Source organism: Panulirus ornatus, chromosome 27 (genome assembly GCF_036320965.1).
Source record: "Panulirus ornatus isolate Po-2019 chromosome 27, ASM3632096v1, whole genome shotgun sequence".
Taxonomy (NCBI): domain Eukaryota; kingdom Metazoa; phylum Arthropoda; class Malacostraca; order Decapoda; family Palinuridae; genus Panulirus; species Panulirus ornatus.
In genome coordinates, this window is record NC_092250.1 from 15,115,600 (window position 1) to 15,135,056 (window position 19,457).

At 39.7% G+C, this 19,457-nt stretch overlaps 1 protein-coding gene across 5 annotated transcripts in view; it reads left to right on the plus strand.

Annotated features, from left to right (window-relative positions):
- The window catches only part of LOC139757587 (uncharacterized), a 21,061-nt gene extending 2,431 nt beyond the window's left edge, over positions 1-18,630 (plus strand). For 2 of the 5 annotated variants that reach the window (XM_071678208.1, XM_071678209.1), the window contains exons 2-6: positions 2,245-2,633; positions 2,760-2,975; positions 5,129-5,226; positions 9,380-9,598; positions 17,111-18,630. In XM_071678208.1, the coding sequence (XP_071534309.1) occupies positions 2,831-2,975; positions 5,129-5,226; positions 9,380-9,598; positions 17,111-18,589 (1,941 nt within the window). In that variant the 5' untranslated portion in view covers positions 2,245-2,633; positions 2,760-2,830 and the 3' untranslated portion in view covers positions 18,590-18,630. The remainder of the gene's footprint in view (positions 1-2,244; positions 2,634-2,759; positions 2,976-5,128; positions 5,227-9,379; positions 9,599-17,110) is intronic. The other 3 variants (XM_071678210.1, XM_071678213.1, XM_071678211.1) reach the window with 2 other exon arrangements.
- The last annotated feature ends 827 nt before the right edge of the window (positions 18,631-19,457 follow it).

The window sequence follows — 19,457 nt, forward strand, 5'->3', positions numbered from 1 at the left end:
ACAAGACATGAAAACCTTACTTAACTTACGCTAATATCTGATATATATTTCATATTTGAGTAATTATGAAGTTTAAAGGCACCACATAAATTAGTGGGGAGGGCTATGAAGTTTAGGGAAAGAAGGGTTTCAAACAGAATAGAAATATGTAAGCTCTTATAATAATGAACATGACTTATGAAAACCTTACTTAACTACGCTAATATCAGATATATATGTCATATTTGAGTAATGATGAAGTTTAAGGGCACCACGTAAATTGCTTAGATTCTTCATTTCTTACATTTTGCATTGGATGTATACTAGTTAAAGATAAGATTAGACTAAGGTGATAGTATTTGGAGCCTTTATTTCCTTTTCTACTATGATTACCAAGGCGACAGCGGGGAGTGCAGTGAAGTTCAGGGAAAGCGCGGGATTTACCAAACATTCGTGAAACTTTAATATGGAATTAACAGAGCCTCTAGAACTTCATTAAACTTCCTCTAGGAATGACAGTTACCATAATTTGCAACGTTATGATCAAAGTATGTCAGTAGTGTCCTGAAATGCATATGCTTACATGGAGTTGCAGACAATTTCAAGTATCCATTGCATGTATGGTCTCAAACATTTACACCAAATAATTTATTTCAAATATTACCAAAAGATGAGATGATTTTGTTTTGGTGAAGTTTTCATGGGCTTTGGTAATTCGTACAGGTATTTCGCCTTTAACTACACATTTTCCATTATCATCATAACCTCTGCCTTTATCATCTTATTTATCATAGAAGAATGATATAAAGGCCCCAAATCATACTCTACAGTGTTATATTATTAGAAATATAGAATACCAGCTTTGAAGAATGAAATTGATAAAGTTCTTAATGGATAGCAACTGTGACCTTAAACTTCATAATTACCAAATTTTTTATGGTATTTGATAGTGTGTTGCTTATGGTATCAGTTTTCAAGCAGGTGTTGGACATTTTTTGCATTCCTGTTGATAAAAGTAGATTCCATGGCACTCTTGGCCATACATGACGTTGCACGGCACATTTTGATTCAGTTTGAAATTTGAGGTCATTCTGGTCTGAAAGGGAATTTAGTGTGCATGTGTTTCGTTAATTTCCAAAATGTTTTAGCTTCTGTTATGTTAATGCTCTCACCATGTTTCCTGATCATCATAGTCTTATAAATGTTCCTGTATTTACAAGTTCATTCCATCACACAAATGCACAATTAACCTACTTAGTTTACCATGTGGCATTGCACAGCATAGAAGACTTGTACTGGCATATATTTCAACATCTTTATGACGTTGAAATTTGATGTAAATCTGGACTGCTAGGGGGAAGTTGAATGAGGCTTTCAAAGGTTTTAATCTACTTAATGAATGTTTTGATTAGCTTTTTAAGTATTATCCTCATATTTTTCCTGACCTCCATAGCCCTGCCACTTTTGAGTAATTGATAATGTAAAATAAGAAATACTGAAATAAATCAGGCAGTGCCATCTTTATAAGAGCTGCAAAACTTTCTCAAGAGCAGTAACGCATGAGGGGAAATAATGGCCAGTGACACTGTCAAACCGTAGTATTGAGAACCATGAAAACATGCCCTACCCCACCTTCCCAGCATCAGGGTTTAGATGAATTATAACAATTAACCTAATGATTACTCTGTATAACTCAACATTTAGGTAATAATTGGTTGTGAAAATCTTTATATAGAAAATGTTTAACACAGCTTGCCTTCTCTGAGATCCTCCATGTATGTTAATGTTATCTTGAAAGGGACCAAAGACATGGCAGGCTCTTCCAATAGTTTTTGCATAGAGAACAGCCACATGAGGATGATCCCTCCACCTTCCCTAAGACTAGTAGTGTTGTGGAATTGTCTTCCTTCTTTTATTTTCCCTATTCATATAACCTTCCCACTTTTAATAGTCAGGTCCTCAAACATCTGAGGACTCCAGTCTTTCTTTTCCATGTTCGTTTTCTCGTACTCTTTATTATTCCATTCATCTAAGATGACCTGGAGCTGAGTATGCTTTTGACCATGCATACTTATAATAGTGCTAGTGTTCTTGACCTGTGGTTCTGCCCGGTGGACATGGCCAGCTTTGAATGTGCTGTGGAAAGTATGGTAAAGGGACGTTGGGATTAATGATGTACCTAGCATAGCACAAGGCCACTATGTCAGGGTAATGGGTAAGGGGGCAATCTGTGCATTTGTTAATGCATTTGATTTTTTTTATTAGGATTTTTTTTTCTTTGTCAAGTTTGGTCATCTTACCTCAAGAAACATTTAGTGCAAATAAAAAAGGACAAGAAGAGGGCAACAGTTATGGCACCTGTTGCATGCATGCTGTGGAAATGAGAAGGGGAGACCTGATCACATCCTTCAAGTTTCTAAGCCAACTCAACAGTGTCTGTAATGAACAGTGCTTTGAACCAAAAGTCCAAAAAATAATAGAAAAGATATGGACAAGTACTTCAATATAAAATGATGATGTACCTGTGAATGCAGACAGTTTCAGGATAGTTTACAGGATTGCAAAAAGTTGTATGATCGTAAGAAAGTTTAAGAGATGGGACTCCAACATATATTGAAACTGCATCCCTGTGTTGCACAAATGATATCAAGCAGGTAATGATTACAACCTTGAATATGAATAATTTGCTTTGAAACATCCAGGTGAATTATTGTAGCACAGAGCACTCAGCCTGAATTATTACAAGATGATGAGGGTTTTAATTTTCTCTTTTTTTTCAGAAATGAGGCCATGGCATGAATACAAGTAGCTACTCTGGAGCGCACAACTAAGACCGGCTATATTCTTCAAAATGTCGTCCAAGAAAAAGGAAGGCATAATGCCTGCCCATACTCCAGAATGCTTGGAAAAATTAGCAGTTGAAAAATTTGTATATATGGTTTTACAACATTCCATCCCCTCATCACTGCAAAATATTCTACTACCTCAGGATGATGGTAAGACTTTATAAGGTGATTGATTTCTGTATTCGAGGGGTATATTGAAGATGAGAGTAGCTGAAGGGATTGTTTTCAAAAAGTACAGTTATTGGGTGTTAAGAAGAAAATTTTTCACATTATCGACAAAGCATTAGAAACTTCATAGAGAGATCCTCCTTTTAGAGGGGTAGAACATGCAAAACCCCCGAGAATTGAACAGACCCATGGCGATTCACCCACTCTGGCCATCATGAAGCATATGAGGTTGGCAGATACTTGTTAACAAGGGCTCAGTGATCACTCAAGTAGCTTGCTCAGACCTATGATGTCATAATACAGCTGACATGGTGTCACATCTTGTCCCACCTGCATTCATTCTTTTGCCCACCTGGTATGATATGACCTCCTTGCCAGTGACCTGGCATGTAGCAACTGTCTGTGACTGAGATTCTGCCCTTCTCTGTATCAGTATCTTTTTTATTTGGTTTACAAGACATAAATCATAAGTACATATGCATTTATCTAATCTTGTTGGGACTACTGTACCTTTAAACATACCCATTTTTGACCTCCTTGAAAATGAGGTCTCTTTCTACCCATCCTTCAGTGCTTCCAGAACCTTTGCTCCCTCACCCAGCCTATGACTCACTTCCACTTCCATGGTTCCATTCCCTACCACGACCACTCCTAGCTATCTAAAACACTTCACTTCCTTCAGTTTTTCTCTGTTCAAATTGACACCCCAGTTAACCGCTCCCTCAACACTGCTAAACCTAATAACCTTGCTTTTATTCTCAATAACTCTCAACTTCGTCCTTTCATACACACTTCCAAACTCAGTTACCAACTTATGCAGTTTCTCACTTGAATGTGCCACCAGTGCGAGATCATCACCACACAACAACTGACTGACTTCCCAGGCCTTCTCATTGCCTACAGGTTGCATACTTTCCCCACTCTCCAAGACTCTTGCATTTATCTCCCTCACCACTACATCTATAAATAAATTAAACAACTATGGTGACATCACATACCCCTATTGCAGACCAGCCTTCACTTGAAACCATTCACTCTGTTCTCTTCTTACTTATACTCATGCCATACACCCTTGATGAAAAATGATCACTGCTTGTAGCAGCTTTCCTCCCACACCATATATTCTTAAGACCTTCCACAAAGCTCTTTTCTGCATAGTGAGGTAGCACCTGGAGGAATTGGAATTGGAATGCCCTAAATACCAGGGAGTAGACTTGGCAGTGAATGGAACCATGGGAACTGAAATGAGTAATAATTAGGAAGAATGGGCTAAGGTTCTTGGTGCGTAAGGAGTAGGGAGTGTGTGGAAGGAGAGGTCAGTACCTGCTGGTGAAAAGATGTTTATGCTTGAAGATGAAATAGACCCAGCATTTTTGTGTTGATTTGACCCCTAGGCTATGAATATAAAAGGAATAAAATGTTAGAAATGTGATGCCTAAGGACAATATGTAATGTGAGTTGGGTTGATTGCTCAAGGAATTACAGTTTAAGAGGGAGGTATTGCTGCAAGTGTACCATGACTGAGAGAGCTGACCAGGGCATGCCCAGGAGGTTTGGACGTATCGAAAGGATAAGCAAGGAGAGGTTGATTAAGAAGATCCAAGTATCAGAAGTTGAAGGATGGAAGGGAAGGGGGAGACCAGGAAGGGGATGAAGGATGGAATGAAAGAGGCACTTGGGTATTGAGGCATGTACATTCAGAAGGGTTAGAGGTGTGCATGGGATATATTTAATTGGATCACTGAGCAACTTGCTATCTGTGAGCTGAACCATGGCATATGAAGCAGTCAGGTTAAAACCATGGAATAGCCAGTGGGGCATGGCTATGAGTGATGTTCTCTAGTTTCAGTGCATTATACATGACTTCTAGAGAGTGAATGTGTGCAAATGTAGCCATTGTTCATCTGTGCCTTTTATTTTTTTTTTCATTCAAGTGAATTTTCATTGTGCACTATGATAACATTCTTTCTGTAGTAATGCATCTCCAATTTCATAAATTAGAGGCTGTAAAAAAAAGGGTTTCATTTACTGGAATTTTACTAGATGGTGAGCTGTTCAGAAACTTGTCTATTCCATTGAGACAGGGATGGTCTTTAAATGTTTATTTGAACCTGATAATTATTTTTTCTTTGCAGAGGTATGGATTCCTTATGATCATTGCAAGCTGGACAAGATTATCATGACACCAGAAAACACATGGAGTGAACTCCGTGCTGAAAGGATGCTTTTTATGGTAAGGTTATATTTATTTATTCTATTTTGCTTTGTCGCCGTCTCCCGCGTTAGCAAGGTAGCGCAAGGAAACAGACGAAAGAATGGCCCAACCCACCCACATACACATGTATGTACATACACGTCCACACACGCAAATATACATACCTATACATCTCAATGTATACATATATATACACACAGACATATACATATATACACATGTACATAATTCATACTGTCTGCCTTTATTCATTCCCATCGCCACCTCGCCACACATGGAATAACAACCCCCTCCCCCCTCATATGTGTGAGGTAGTGCTAGGAAAGACAACAAAGGCCACATTTGTTCGCACTCAGTCTCTAGCTGTCATGTAATAATGCACCGAAACCACAGCTCCCTTTCCACATCCAGGCCCCACACAGCTTTCCATGGTTTACCCCAGACGCTTCACATGCCCTGGTTCAATCCATTCACAGCACGTCGACCCTGGTATACCACATCGTTCCAATTCACTCTGTTCCTTGCACGCCTTTCACCCTCCTGCATGTTCAGGCCCCGATCACTCAAAATCTTTTTCACTCCATCTTTCCACCTCCAATTTGGTCTCCCACTTCTCGTTCCCTCCACCTCTGACACATATATCCTCTTGGTCAATCTTTCCTCACTCATTCTCTCCATGTGACCAAACCATTTCAAAACACCCTCTTCTGCTCTCTCAACCACACACTTTTTATTACCACACATCTCTCTTATCCTTACATTACTTACTCGATCAAACCACCTTACACCACATATTGTCCTCAAACATTTCAAGCACATCCACCCTCCTCCGCACAACTCTATCCATAGCCCACGCCTCGCAACCATACAACATTGTTGGAACCACTATTCCTTCAAACATACCCATTTTTGCTTTCCGAGATGATGTTCTCGACTTCCAAACATTCTTCAAGGCTCCCAGAATTTTCGGCTCCTCCCCCACCCTATGATTCACTTCCGCTTCCATGGTTCCATCCGCTGCCAAATCCACTCCCAGATATCTAAAACACTTAACTTCCTCCAGTTTTGCTCCATTCAAACTTACCTCCCAATTGACTTGACCCTCAACCCTACTGTACCTAATAACCTTGCTCTTATTCACATTTACTCTCAACCTTCTTCTTTCACACTCTTTACCAAACTCAGTCACCAGCTTCTGCAGTTTCTCACATGAATCAGCCACCAGCGCTGTATCATCAGCGAACAACAACTGACTCAGTTCCCAAGCTCTCTCATCCACAACAGACTGCATACTTGCCCCTCTTTCCAAAACTCTTGTATTCACCTCCCTAACAAACCCATCCATAAACAAATTAAACAACCATGGAGACATCACACACCCCTGCCGCAAACCTACATTTACTGAGAACCAATCACTTTCCTCTCTTCCTACACGTACACATGCCTTACATCCTCGATAAAAACTTTTCACTGCTTCTAACAACTTGCCTTCCACACCATATATTCTTAGTACCTTCCACAGAGCATCTCTATCAACTCTATCATATGCCTTCTCCAGATCCATAAATGCTACATGCAAATCCATTTGCTTTTCTAAGTATTTCTCACATACATTCTTCAAAGCAAACACCTGATCCACACATCCTCTACCACTTCTGAAACCACACTGCTCTTCCCCAATCTGATGCTCTGTACATGCCTTCACCCTCTCAATCAATACCCTCCCATATAATTTACCAGGAATACTCAACAAACTTTTTTTTTTTTTTTCTTTTTTTTTTATACTTTGTCGCTGTCTCCCGCGTTTGCGAGGTAGCGCAAGGAAACAGACGAAAGAAATGGCCCAACCCCCCCCCCCCCATACACATGTACATACACACGTCCACACACGCAAATATACATACCTACACAGCTTTCCATGGTTTACCCCAGACGCTTCACATGCCTTGCTTCAATCCACTGACAGCACGTCAACCCCTGTATACCACATGACTCCAATTCACTCTATTTCTTGCCCTCCTTTCACCCTCCTGCATGTTCAGGCCCCGATCACACAAAATCTTTTTCACTCCATCTTTCCACCTCCAATTTGGTCTCCCTCTTCTCCTCGTTCCCTCCACCTCCGACACATATATCCTCTTGGTCAATCTCTCCTCACTCATTCTCTCCATGTGCCCAAACCATTTCAAAACACCCTCTTCTGCTCTCTCAACCACGCTCTTTTTATTTCCACACATCTCTCTCACCCTTACGTTACTTACTCGATCAAACCACCTCACACCACACATTGTCCTCAAACATCTCATTTCCAGCACATCCATCCTCCTGCGCACATCTCTATCCATAGCCCACGCCTCGCAACCATACAACATTGTTGGAACCACTATTCCCTCAAACATACCCATTTTTGCTTTCCGAGATAATGTTCTCGACTTCCACACATTTTTCAAGGCTCCCAAAATTTTCGCCCCCTCCCCCACCCTATGATCCACTTCCGCTTCCATGGTTCCATCCGCTGACAGATCCACTCCCAAATATCTAAAACACTTCACTTCCTCCAGTTTTTCTCCATTCAAACTCACCTCCCAATTGACTTGACCCTCACCCCTACTGTACCTAATAACCTTGCTCTTATTCACATTTACTCTCAACTTTCTTCTTCCACACACTTTACCAAACTCAGTCACCAGCTTCTGCAGTTTCTCACATGAATCAGCCACCAGCCACAAACTTATACCTCTGTAATTTGAGCACTCACTCTTATCCCCTTTGCCTTTGTACAATAGCACTATGCAAACATTCTGCCAATCCTCAGGCACTTCACCATGAATCATACATACATTAAATAACCGTACCAACCAGTCAACAATACAGTCACCCCCTTTTTTAATGAATTCCACTGCAATACCATCCAAACCTGCTGATGGTATGAGGAAAGACAGTATTTAAAAAGGAGATTTTTTTTTTTAAGTTTTGGCTTCTTGTCCCCCGGTCGGTAGATTTCTCCTCTTTCAGTGGTATTACTTTGGTTTTTGCTCCCAAGTACTGGCTGCTTGTGTGTGTGCTCTGACCACTTGCTAGACCACGCAATACTTAGGAAGCTGTTGCATCATGTGATTTCTCTTTGGATTTTGGCAGCTGTTGGGTGGGCCCTTTTGATGAACTTTCCTAAGTTGCCAACACCTCGAAGCTTTGGAACTCTTTATTCTCCCACATCTTTCCCAATAAGTATGATCTGGCACTTATTAAAAGACAAGTTTTTCTTTTCCTCCAAAATTCACAAATACTTTTCTTTTACTCCTTTCATTAACCTATTTATGTGTCAATCAAGGTTCAGTTGGCCTTGATGTGGACTTTTTTCTGTGACTAGGGCCTCTAAGGTTAAAAGATAAATGGATAGATACTTAGAGTGTTGTGCTAGACCAGCTGGGAATTGGTGGCTACATAGACCTGCAGGCCATGATCTGACATCAGAGATACAACACACCACCTTTGTTGGAGACCGAGTTGTGAGGGTAGAATCCCCTGGTATACAGGAGGTAAGTTTGCTGCAGGGGAAAAACAATGGGCAAAGTCATACTTTGTTGCAGGGACAAAACAGTGATTCAGTAACTCAGATACTACAGTGTTAGTATCTAAGTTACTTTGAGAAAGATAGTCTTATTTGTCTTGCTACATGTAGCTTTGAATTTAAGGATTTCAGATTTGAACTGGAAGACCAGAAAAAAGGGTAAGTGTCTTTGATGGGAGAGGCACCACAGGACCATTAAATACATAAAGGAAGAAGTTACATGACTTTTAGAAAGCCTTTGATGAACTTCAATACATTTACATAAAGGAAACAAAAATGGTCATGATTGGTAAAGTTCTGTTCATGTAATTGATTAAGGATAGAAATCCAAATGCAAATCTGGATCCAAGTGGATTTTGCCATGGTCCCAAATGACCTGTACTTCTGCACCACCGGTACCCAAACTTTCCCATCCTAGTTGTCATGTACCCTTTCAAAGATATTGCTTGGGAGTTTGGTAATATGTCCACTGTATGCATATTGCCAGATTTTGGTAATATGGAATTGGACAAAACATTTTTCTTGAAATTCGTCAATTTGAATTAGTGTAAAAGGTATTTCTGTAGTATTCATATGAAAAATTAGTGTCCTACCTTCCAGGAACACCTTCAGAAATTGAAGCAATGGTGGGATGATAATGAATGGCTCGGCAAACAGAAGTCAGAGATTCGGCGGCAGATCAGGGAATGTTTCACCAGGGAATTGGAGCTCGTGGACCCTCAGTGCAGGTTTCCCCTCTTTAGGTTTTTGCTTCAGCTTATATTTTCAACAAAAGTTGGTGGCACTGCTGATGCTCAAGAGGTTCCACATTATCCAAAGGTCAGTAATTTAATTTCTTTCTGTACTGTATGTTATACAGAATCTCTTCATTTCTAATGCATCCTTCCCTGTTGTCAAGCAAGGAGAATTGGGCAGAGTATTCTCTGTAAATGGGTCTTTTCTGGCTTAAATGAGGGTTGCTTTCATGGAAAATGGCATGTAATGTAAATTTTATTGAAGCGAACCACCGTTAACATATTACAGAGTGCTGTATTTCCTAGACCTTGTCCAAGCACCAGTACTATACACAGTTTTTTCATTAGCTGACATAGCAAACACAAATACTATATCATTATTTATGATGCAGATAGATCTTTCATTGTGCAGATTAATATAGTATGGTTTTGCTATAACACTGTGCCTTGTCAGTAGTTTTTTGGGGGAGGGGTTCAAAACATGATTAATATCCATCAGGCAGTTCAAAAGTCTCACCAGAAGAGATGCAATACACAGAGGTTTCTCTTATATGAACTGTGAGATCAGCCAATGGGAAGAGTAGATGCTGATCAACATTCAGCCAGTGAGCCCCTTTGGCTGCCGTGTATGAGCACTAACCTTTATATGGTAGATATCTTTCCAGTAGTTTTACTTGATATGTGCACAGGATGTCTGGAAAATGGCTTGCAGATGTTAGTGTTGGTAATGTGGGTAAAAATAAAGGAAAACAAATATATTGGATGGGGAAATTCGTATTTTTATGGGAATGAAGTTAGATATCACACGGCATTGCTGTTTTCTGCTGCATGGTGGGTTTATTTCTCATATGTTTGGTTATTTTTCTGTGAGCAAAAGATCTATATTGTCTGGAAAATGGCATGCTAGTATTAGTAATGGTTATGTGGGCAAGCATTTAAGGAAAAGCAACAGTTTAGACATAAAGCATGCAGGTTATGATGTATACAGATGGTGGGTTAGGTACATATCAATTTCTCCTTTTGTCCTAGCTGTGAACTCAGCCAATGAAATGATGATACAGTACAGCCTTGAGCCACTCAGCAACTTGAGGTGGCAGTCTTGAGCAGTCTTCCCCTAGTTATGGATACTACAGCATAGTGTCTGTTTTTCGTTTTAGTCCCAATTTTTTCGTAAGCAAGACACCCATAGTGTCTTAAAGAAGGCATGCACGTGATAGTGATGATGGTGTTACCAAGCAGTCAAGGAAGAACATTATTTTGTGTATGAAAATTCAGGTGATAACGTACATTGATGTTGGACAGCACCACATTAATGTTGACCGGAGCTTGGATTTAGCCACATCTATTTGATTGAAGGTAGGGCAACTTGTCATAGAAGCCTTCTTTAAGAAGAATAGTGTATGAGCCACAGCCAGTCCATCCTTACTTTAGCTCTTGCCACCCAGTCTCCCACCACCATCTGCCAAACTTTCCCAACACCTGATTTCATGAATACCATATCATAATTTATTGAGTTTCTTGATTTTTCACTGTTACGTCACTGAATATTAGTGTTATTAAGATTGATTGAAAACATTTATCATATGTTCACGATCATCATTTATTGTATTACCAGTATCCCTAGGAAGCCCTTTTAGGTGCCCAGTGGTGCTGTCAGTATGCATCCTTATTGAAGCCTTGTTAAACTGGACTCTTTTGAGCACTAAACTCTCTTAGAGTTCTTTAACCAGGAGTGCATCCCTCACACTGTTAGAAGTCTGTTTGTATAATTCTATACAAAAACAGTTTAAAGTAATAATCTTTTGACAGGTTGAATTTGCATTGCATTGAATGAATGATGAATGTTATGTAGGATGATATTAGTCATTCAGGTGTGTGGAGGAGCAGATCATTAGGGTTATCAGCTTGCAATGGCAGAATTTCTTTCTTCATTATTTGATTCAATTACATCATACCGTGGTTTTCATTTTCACTTTTAGTGAAGTTGATAGGGCAACATATTCTCGCATCCTAGCTGACATGGGAAACAGCGATTATGTATAATAATGATGATAATAATAATGATAATATATGTATATGTCTGGTGTGTGTGTGTGTATATATGTATACGTTGAGATGTATAGGTATGTATATGTGCATGTTTGGACGTGTATATATATATACGTAGGTATGTGGGTGGGTTGGGCCATTCTTTTGTCTGTTCCTTGCACTACCTCGCTAGTGTTGGAGACAGGGATAAAGTATAATAAATGAATAAATGTAATGATAATAATAATAATAATAATGATAATGATAATAATGATAATGATAATAATAATAATGATTATAATAATAATAATAATAATAATAATGATAATGATAATAATGATAATAATGTTTGATGGAATAGTGGTTCCAACAATGTTATATGATTGTGAGGCATGGGCTATAGATAGGTTTGTGCGGGGGAGGGTAGATGTGTTGGAAATGAAATGTTTGAGGACAATATGTGGTGTGATCGAGTAAGTAATGAAAGGGTAAGAGAGATGTGTGGTAATAAAAAAGTGTGGTTGTGAGAACAGAAGAGGGTTTATTGAAATGGTGTGGTCACATGGAGAGAATGAGTGAGGAAAGATTGACAAGAGGATATATGTGTCAGAGGTGGAGGGAATGAGAAGTGAGAGACCAAATTGCAGGTGGAAGGATGGAGTGAAAAAGATTTTGAGCGATCAGGGCTTGAACAGACAGGAGGGTGAAAGGCGTGTAAGGAATAGTGTGAATTAGAACGATGTGGTTTACCGGGGTCAGCGTGCTGTGTGGATTGAACCAGGGCATGTGAAGCATCTGGGGTAAACCATGAAACGTTTTGTGGGGCCTGGATGTGGAAAGATATCTGTGGTTTCAGCGCATTACACATGACAGCTGCAGACTGAGTGTGAGCGAATGTGGCATTTGTTGTCTTTTCCTAGTGCTATCTTGCATGCGATGGGGACGGGGGGTGCCATTTCATTTGTGGCAGGGTGGCAATAGGAATGAATGAAGGCAGCAAGTATGAATATGTACATGTGTATATATATGCATATGACTGTTGTGTATGTATATGTATGTCTGCACTGAAATGTATAGGGATATCATGTGCGTGTGTGGGCGTTTATGTATATACATGTGTGTGTGGGTGGGTTAGGCCATTCTTTCGTCTGTTTCCTTGCACTACCTCGCTAACACAGGAGACAGCGACTAAGTGCAATTAATAAAGTGAATAGATAACATCATACAGGAGGGTGAAATTCATTGAAAGAATAGAGTGAATTGGAACGAAGTGGCATACCGGGGTCAATGTGCTGTCAATGGATTGAACCTGGGCATGTGAAACATCTGGGGTAAACCATGGAAAGGTCTGTGGGGCCTGGATGTGGAAAGGGAGCTGTGGTTTTGGTGCATTACACATGATAGGAGAGACTGAGTGTGAAAACATGTGGCCTTTTTTGTCTTTTCTTGGTATGACCTCGCTGAGAAGGGATGTCTTTTTCATGTGTAGTGGGGTGGGGACGGGAATAGATGAAGGCAGCAAGTAAGAATATCTACATGTGCATATATGTATATGTCTCTGTATCCATATGTATGTATACGTTGAAATGTATGTGTATGTATATTTGCGTGTGTGGGCATTTATGTATATACTTGTGTATGTGGGTGGGTTGGACCATTCTTCGTCTGTTTCCTTGTGCTACCTCACTAACACGGGAGATGGCGATTAAGTATAATGAATGAATATAGATATGAATGATATTTATTTTTTCTATTTATATTATTATACTCTGTCGCTGTCTCCCTCGAGGTAGCGCGAGGAAACAGACGAAAGAATGGCCCAGCCCGCCCACATACACATGTATATACATACACATCCACACACACACATATACATACCTATACATTTCAACGTATACATATATATATACATACACAGACATATACATATATACACATTTACATAATTCATACTTGCTGCCTTTATTCATTCCTGTTGCCACCCCGCTACACATGAAATGACAACCCCCTCCCCCTGCACGCACGTGAGGTAGCACTAGGAAGAGACAACAAAGGCCACATTTGTTCACGCTCAGTCTCTAGCTGTCATGTATAATGCACCAAAACCACAGCTCCCTTTCCACTTCCAGGCCCCACTAAACTTTCCATGGTTTATCCCAGACGCTTCACATGCCTTGGCTCAATCCATTGACATTATGTCGATCCCGGTATACCACATCGTTCCAATTCGCTCTATTCCTTGCATGCCTTTCACTCTCCTGCATGTTCAGGCCTCAATCGCTCAAAAGCTTTTTCACTCCACCCTTCCACCTCCAATGTGGTCTCCCACTTCTCCTCGTTCCCTCCACCTCTGACACATATATCTTCTTTGTCAATCTTTCCTCATTCATTCTCTGCATGTGACCAAACCATTTCAATACACCCTCTTCTGCTCTCTCAACTACACACTTTTTATTACCACTTATCTCTCTTACCCTTTCATTACTTACTTGATCAAACCACCTCACACCATTTATTGTCCTCAAACATCTCATTTCCAACACATCCACCCTCCTCTGCTCAACCCTATCTATAACCCATGCCTCGCAACCACATAACATTGTTGGAATCACTGTCTCTTCAAACATACCCATTTTTGCTGTTGCGAGATAATATTCTCACCTTCCACACATTTTTCAATGCTCCCAGAACTTTCGCCCCCTCCCCCACCCTGTCACTCACTTCCGCTTCCATGGTTCCATCTGCTGCCAAATCCACTCCCGGATGTTGTATCTAATAACCTTGCTTGTATTCACATTTACTTTCAGCTTTCTTTCACACACTCTACCAAACTGTCACCAGCTTCTGCAGTTTCTCACCTGAATCAGCCACTAGTGCTGTATCATCAGCAAACAACGACTGACTCACTTCCCAAGCCCTCTCATCCACAACAGACTGCATACTTGCCCCTCTCTCCAAAGCTCTTGCATTCACCTCCCTAACAACCCCATCCATAAACAAATTAAACAACCATGGAGACATCACGCACCCCTGCCGTAAACCGACATTCACTAAGAACCAATCACTTTCCTCTCTTCCTACTCGTACACATACCTTACATCCTCGGTAGAAACTTTTCACTGCTTCCAGCAATTTACCTCCCACACCATATATTCTTAATACCTTCCACAGACCATCTCTGTCAACTCTGTCATATATCTTCTCCAGATCCGTAAATGCTACACACAAATCCATTTGCTTTTCTAAGTATTTCTTACATACATTCTTCAAAGCCAACACCTGATCCACACATCCTCTACCACTTCTGCAACCACACTGCTCTTCCCCAATCTGATGCTCTGTACATGCTTTCACCCTCTCAGTCAATACCCTCTCATATAATTTCCTAGGAATACTCAACAAAGTTATACCTCTGTAATTTGAACACTCACCTTTATCCCCTTTGCCTTTGTACAATGGCACTATGCATGCATTCTGTCAATCCTCAGGCACTTCACCATGATCTATACATACATTGAATATCCTCACCAACCATTCAACAACAACAACAGTCACCCCCTATTTTAATAAATTCCACTACAATACCATCCAAACCCATCGCCTTGCTGGCTTTCATCTTCCACAAAGCTTTCACTACCTCTTCTCTGTTTACCAAACCATTCTCCCTGACCCTCTCACTTCGTACACCACCTCAACCAAAACACCCTATATCTACAAAATACTCACTCCATCTCCTCATATCACCACTACTTGTTATTACTTCCCCATTACCCCCCTTCACTGATGTTCCCATTTCTTCTCTTGTCGTACGCACTTTATTTACCTCCTTCCAAAACATCTTTTAATTCTCCCTAAAATTTAATGGTACTCTCACCCCAACTCTCATTTGCCTTCTTTTTCACTTCTTGCACCTTTCTCTTAACCTCTTGCCTCTTTCTTTTATACATCTCCTAGTCATTTGCACTATTTCCCTGCAAAAATTGTCCAAATGCCTTTCTCTTCTCTAGAAGAGTTATAAAGAATTATAACTCTAAAAAAGTTATAAAGATATTTAAACAGTTTCGTATGGATCTTTATCTCTTATTGCTTCATTTATACATGCATAACAGCATGACCTCTCACTCATACCACCTTTACCACATTTTTGATAGTGTATGTTGGAGCATTGTGCAAACTGATATTTTATTTCAGTACAAACATACCAGTAGAGAATTGAGATGTGTAAGCAGTTTCCTTGAATTCATATATCTGTTGTGTTATTTAAGCTATCCCTGGGGATAGGGGAGAAAGAATACTTCCCACGTATTCCCTGCGTATCTTAGAAGATGACTAAAAGGGAAGGGAGCAGGGGGCTGGAAATCCTCCCCTCTCATTTTTTTTTAATTTTCTAAAAGAAGGAACAGAGAAGGGGGCCACGTGAGGATATTCTCTCAAAGGCCCAGTCCTCTGTTCTTAACGCTACCTCGCTAATGCGGGAAATGGCGAATAGTATAAAAGAAAAGAAAAAACATCATGATGTCTTCCTTTTTGTCATTTATGGTAGTGCATTGCACAGATTGATAGTGTATTTCAGCACAAACACACCAGAAAAGAAATGAGATATTTAAGGAGTCTGCCCTTAATGCCTATATGTTGCTGATTTACACTTGCATAACATCATATCTAATTTGTATTGACTTTCTCATTTTCTGCTGTTTATAATGTACAGATTAGTATTGATCATTTCCCGATTGATATTTTATTTCATTTTGAATACATCAGATGATAAATGTTTAAAGATTTAAGGGGGAGGAAAGTACAGAATATCGATTATGAATAAATTTACATAGCATAGTCGTGAGAATGAGGTGAAGGTGATGGGGCAGAGTAAGGGAAGGGCTTCATGAGGAGAGGATCCACCACACCAAGTTTCTTTTTAAGCCTTTATCCTTCATATGAATGTGTTCTAAGAAGCTAGTGAGACTGTGTCCATTGGTGATAAATGTAGGTTTTGAAAAAACAAACATTTTTATGTACTATAGGCAGTGTTATGAGCATCCATTTTGTTTCTTTCCCTTCCTGACCCTCTTTTCTTCTTAAAAAAGCATCTACTTCCAAACAGTGATAACCTGTGGTAGACACTGGTGATGTGTAAGTAAATTTTCATAGTTCCATTTGCCTTGCCATCTCACCTCTATGCTGTGGTATCCTGGGTCTAGGCAGGTGACTGTATTGTTGTTAAGTGTCTGTGAACAAGTATCTGCTGATGTCATACATTCTATGATGGGCGGAGGGATGTATTCTTATAGATTCATCCCATTTTGGAGATAGAACAGTGATTGAACCCCCCCATCACGTAGGTGTGCTCTTGCTGATAGCCATAGGGCTCAGCTTAGAGAAATGTTTTTTTATTCTTCAGATCTTAAATTTCTGTCACATACTAGTCTGTATGTGGACCATGTTGAGTTGGTGTTTTGAATTATAACAAGATATGTTTGTGAGTTACCTCCATTGCAAAGAATCGATAACAAACAAAACATAACTTACAGATAGTAGATAGTGAAAGTAAACTCATGCTCATTCATTACAGGTACAACTAGAACTCCGTCGTAATGACTGTCCCGTGTATTCCGATATTTTGAGATCTCTGAAGCCCTTTGGAATTGAAGAGTTATCAACACAGCATATCATCTTTGGAGACTCAGAACCTTGGATCATCATTATTGAAAATTCTCCATTTCTTAGAAAAGTACACTTTCGCAAGAACATCTGTGAAGAGATTCTTTTTTCTGTAGGACAGCATTGTCCTTTGATTGATACATTTATAGTGGAGCAATTCTATGGCAGACTTATGGTTCCAGTTGATTGTTTTTACAAGACATTTTTCTCTGGGTTGGGTTATGAGGCAATTGATTCCATTGCTAAAAGTGAAAACTCTTTAGACAAGCTAAAATATTTATCATTTCCCAGGCTGAAATCTGTAGACATTGGAGATAGGTGTGATTCCCAAAAGGTTGTTAAGAAGCAGTCTTTAACAGAATTCTTGTATAATCTTTTGTTTTTTTATCCAGATGTTGTTTGTGTTTCATGTCATACCTTGAAGCCTTTTTTACCAAAAATACCTTCCAGTTTACCAGAACATTGTAGCTCTTTATCATACAACATTAGGCATGTTGACCTCACTGGCTTAATGCCTTGGGTACAACAACAGTTAACTAGAAATTCAGAACATTGTGATGAAAGAATTGATTTCGGGTCTGTTGTTTCATCCTTCAAGCAATTACAGCACCTAACAATATGCCACTGTGTTGATACTCACACAAATGTTGAAAGTATTAAAGAAAATACCAACTTTGCAGAAATTTGGATCCCAAAGTTTGGATGTAAGAACTTGACTCTTCATGTACCACATACAACATCTCAGGAAATCAGTAATTTTGAAATTCTTTCATTGTATATTCCACTTTTTAAAAGTGTAGGATGCAGTCTTTGTGCATTGCATTTTCATGTGCATGTTGGTATAGACTTAAGTGAAGTATGTCAGCTTATCTGTCTGTGTCCTAACCTTGAGCTCCTCGGAATCAGATTACTTGCAGAAGTGAGTGTGTGTAGTGAAGCGCTCTTTCACGTCCAAAGACTACCTCGTCTTACTTCATTGAGTGTTGCCTGTGCTGCTTCACCAGGTGCAAGTATTGTCAATACATTGGTTCAGAAGATAATTGCAGCTTCCCCTATCTTGACTAATCTAGAACTAATGCTAGCATACAGACCCTATGAGTGGCTGATGGGGATGGCAGTTGATAAAACACTAGCCAAAATAAGAACTCTACGGCTTAGTTTCACTGTTCATTGTGTTAATGAATGGGCACCTGACCTACCAATGGCTGGTGTGGATGTTTCATTTTATGTCCCATTAGTGGAGTTGCTCCCAAATCTAGAGATGCTGATGCTTGGTATACTTCCAATTGAAGTATTTTCCCAAATAAAATTAATATATCGAACCTCTAACCTCAAGATTGTTGCAAGAAGTAAACCATATATAGGCTATGCTGTCCTTAGCACTATGTAAATATAGATTCTATGTTTAAAGAGCTTATATTTTCAACAAGTTGTAATTCTTTATTTAACCTAAGCTTCACAGTGAAAATCTGTGTTTGGATGCCCTATGAATGTCAATTGCCATTGATTAGGGCTTTGTATACAATTGTTTTCAAAGCTATGGCCTTTTTTCTACAATAGTTTTGTCAAAAATTAAGAACGTAGCGATCATTATAATGTTTAGCACAGCTGCACATTTTTCAGGTTGCAAAGACTGATGTTTAAGGGATATCCTTTGAAAGAAGATAAAATACTTAGTGGGAGGTTGTGAGGTATGCATGGGGTAGGATGAGTCGGAGGAACAACAGGGGAAACAACAGGAAGGTGTGTAGGGCTTGGCTGCAGATAGGAGGCTCTGTTTCAATGGATTATTCATGGCAGCTTGTTACTGCAGCTGCTTCACTATGGTGGAAATGGCATTCGAGTATGAAAAAAAATTGATAAATGGTTTGAAGGAGTACCAATGAATTTGAGAAAATAAGATAATGTTTCAGAAGGTGAATAGAACAAGAAAGCAGGTGGAGGTGAATAGGTTAGATGACAGGGAGGGACATGTGATATGTTTGGACAAGTTGGCATGTTGCGTGATAGTCATAGTAAATGTTATGATAAAAAGAGAGGAGGTTGTGTGAGCCTTGCCTAAGATTAAGTGTGATTAAGCTGCAGGACTGAATAGGATTCCAACTGAGTTTCTTAAGAGAGGGGGTGATGGTGCTTTTGATTGGTTTGTCAGGATGTATGATGTTTGTTTGACTCTAGATGAGGTGCCTGAGAACTGGCAAAATACATGCATTGTTCCCCTGTATGTAAGGGCAAGGGGGAACTACAGAGGTATGTCT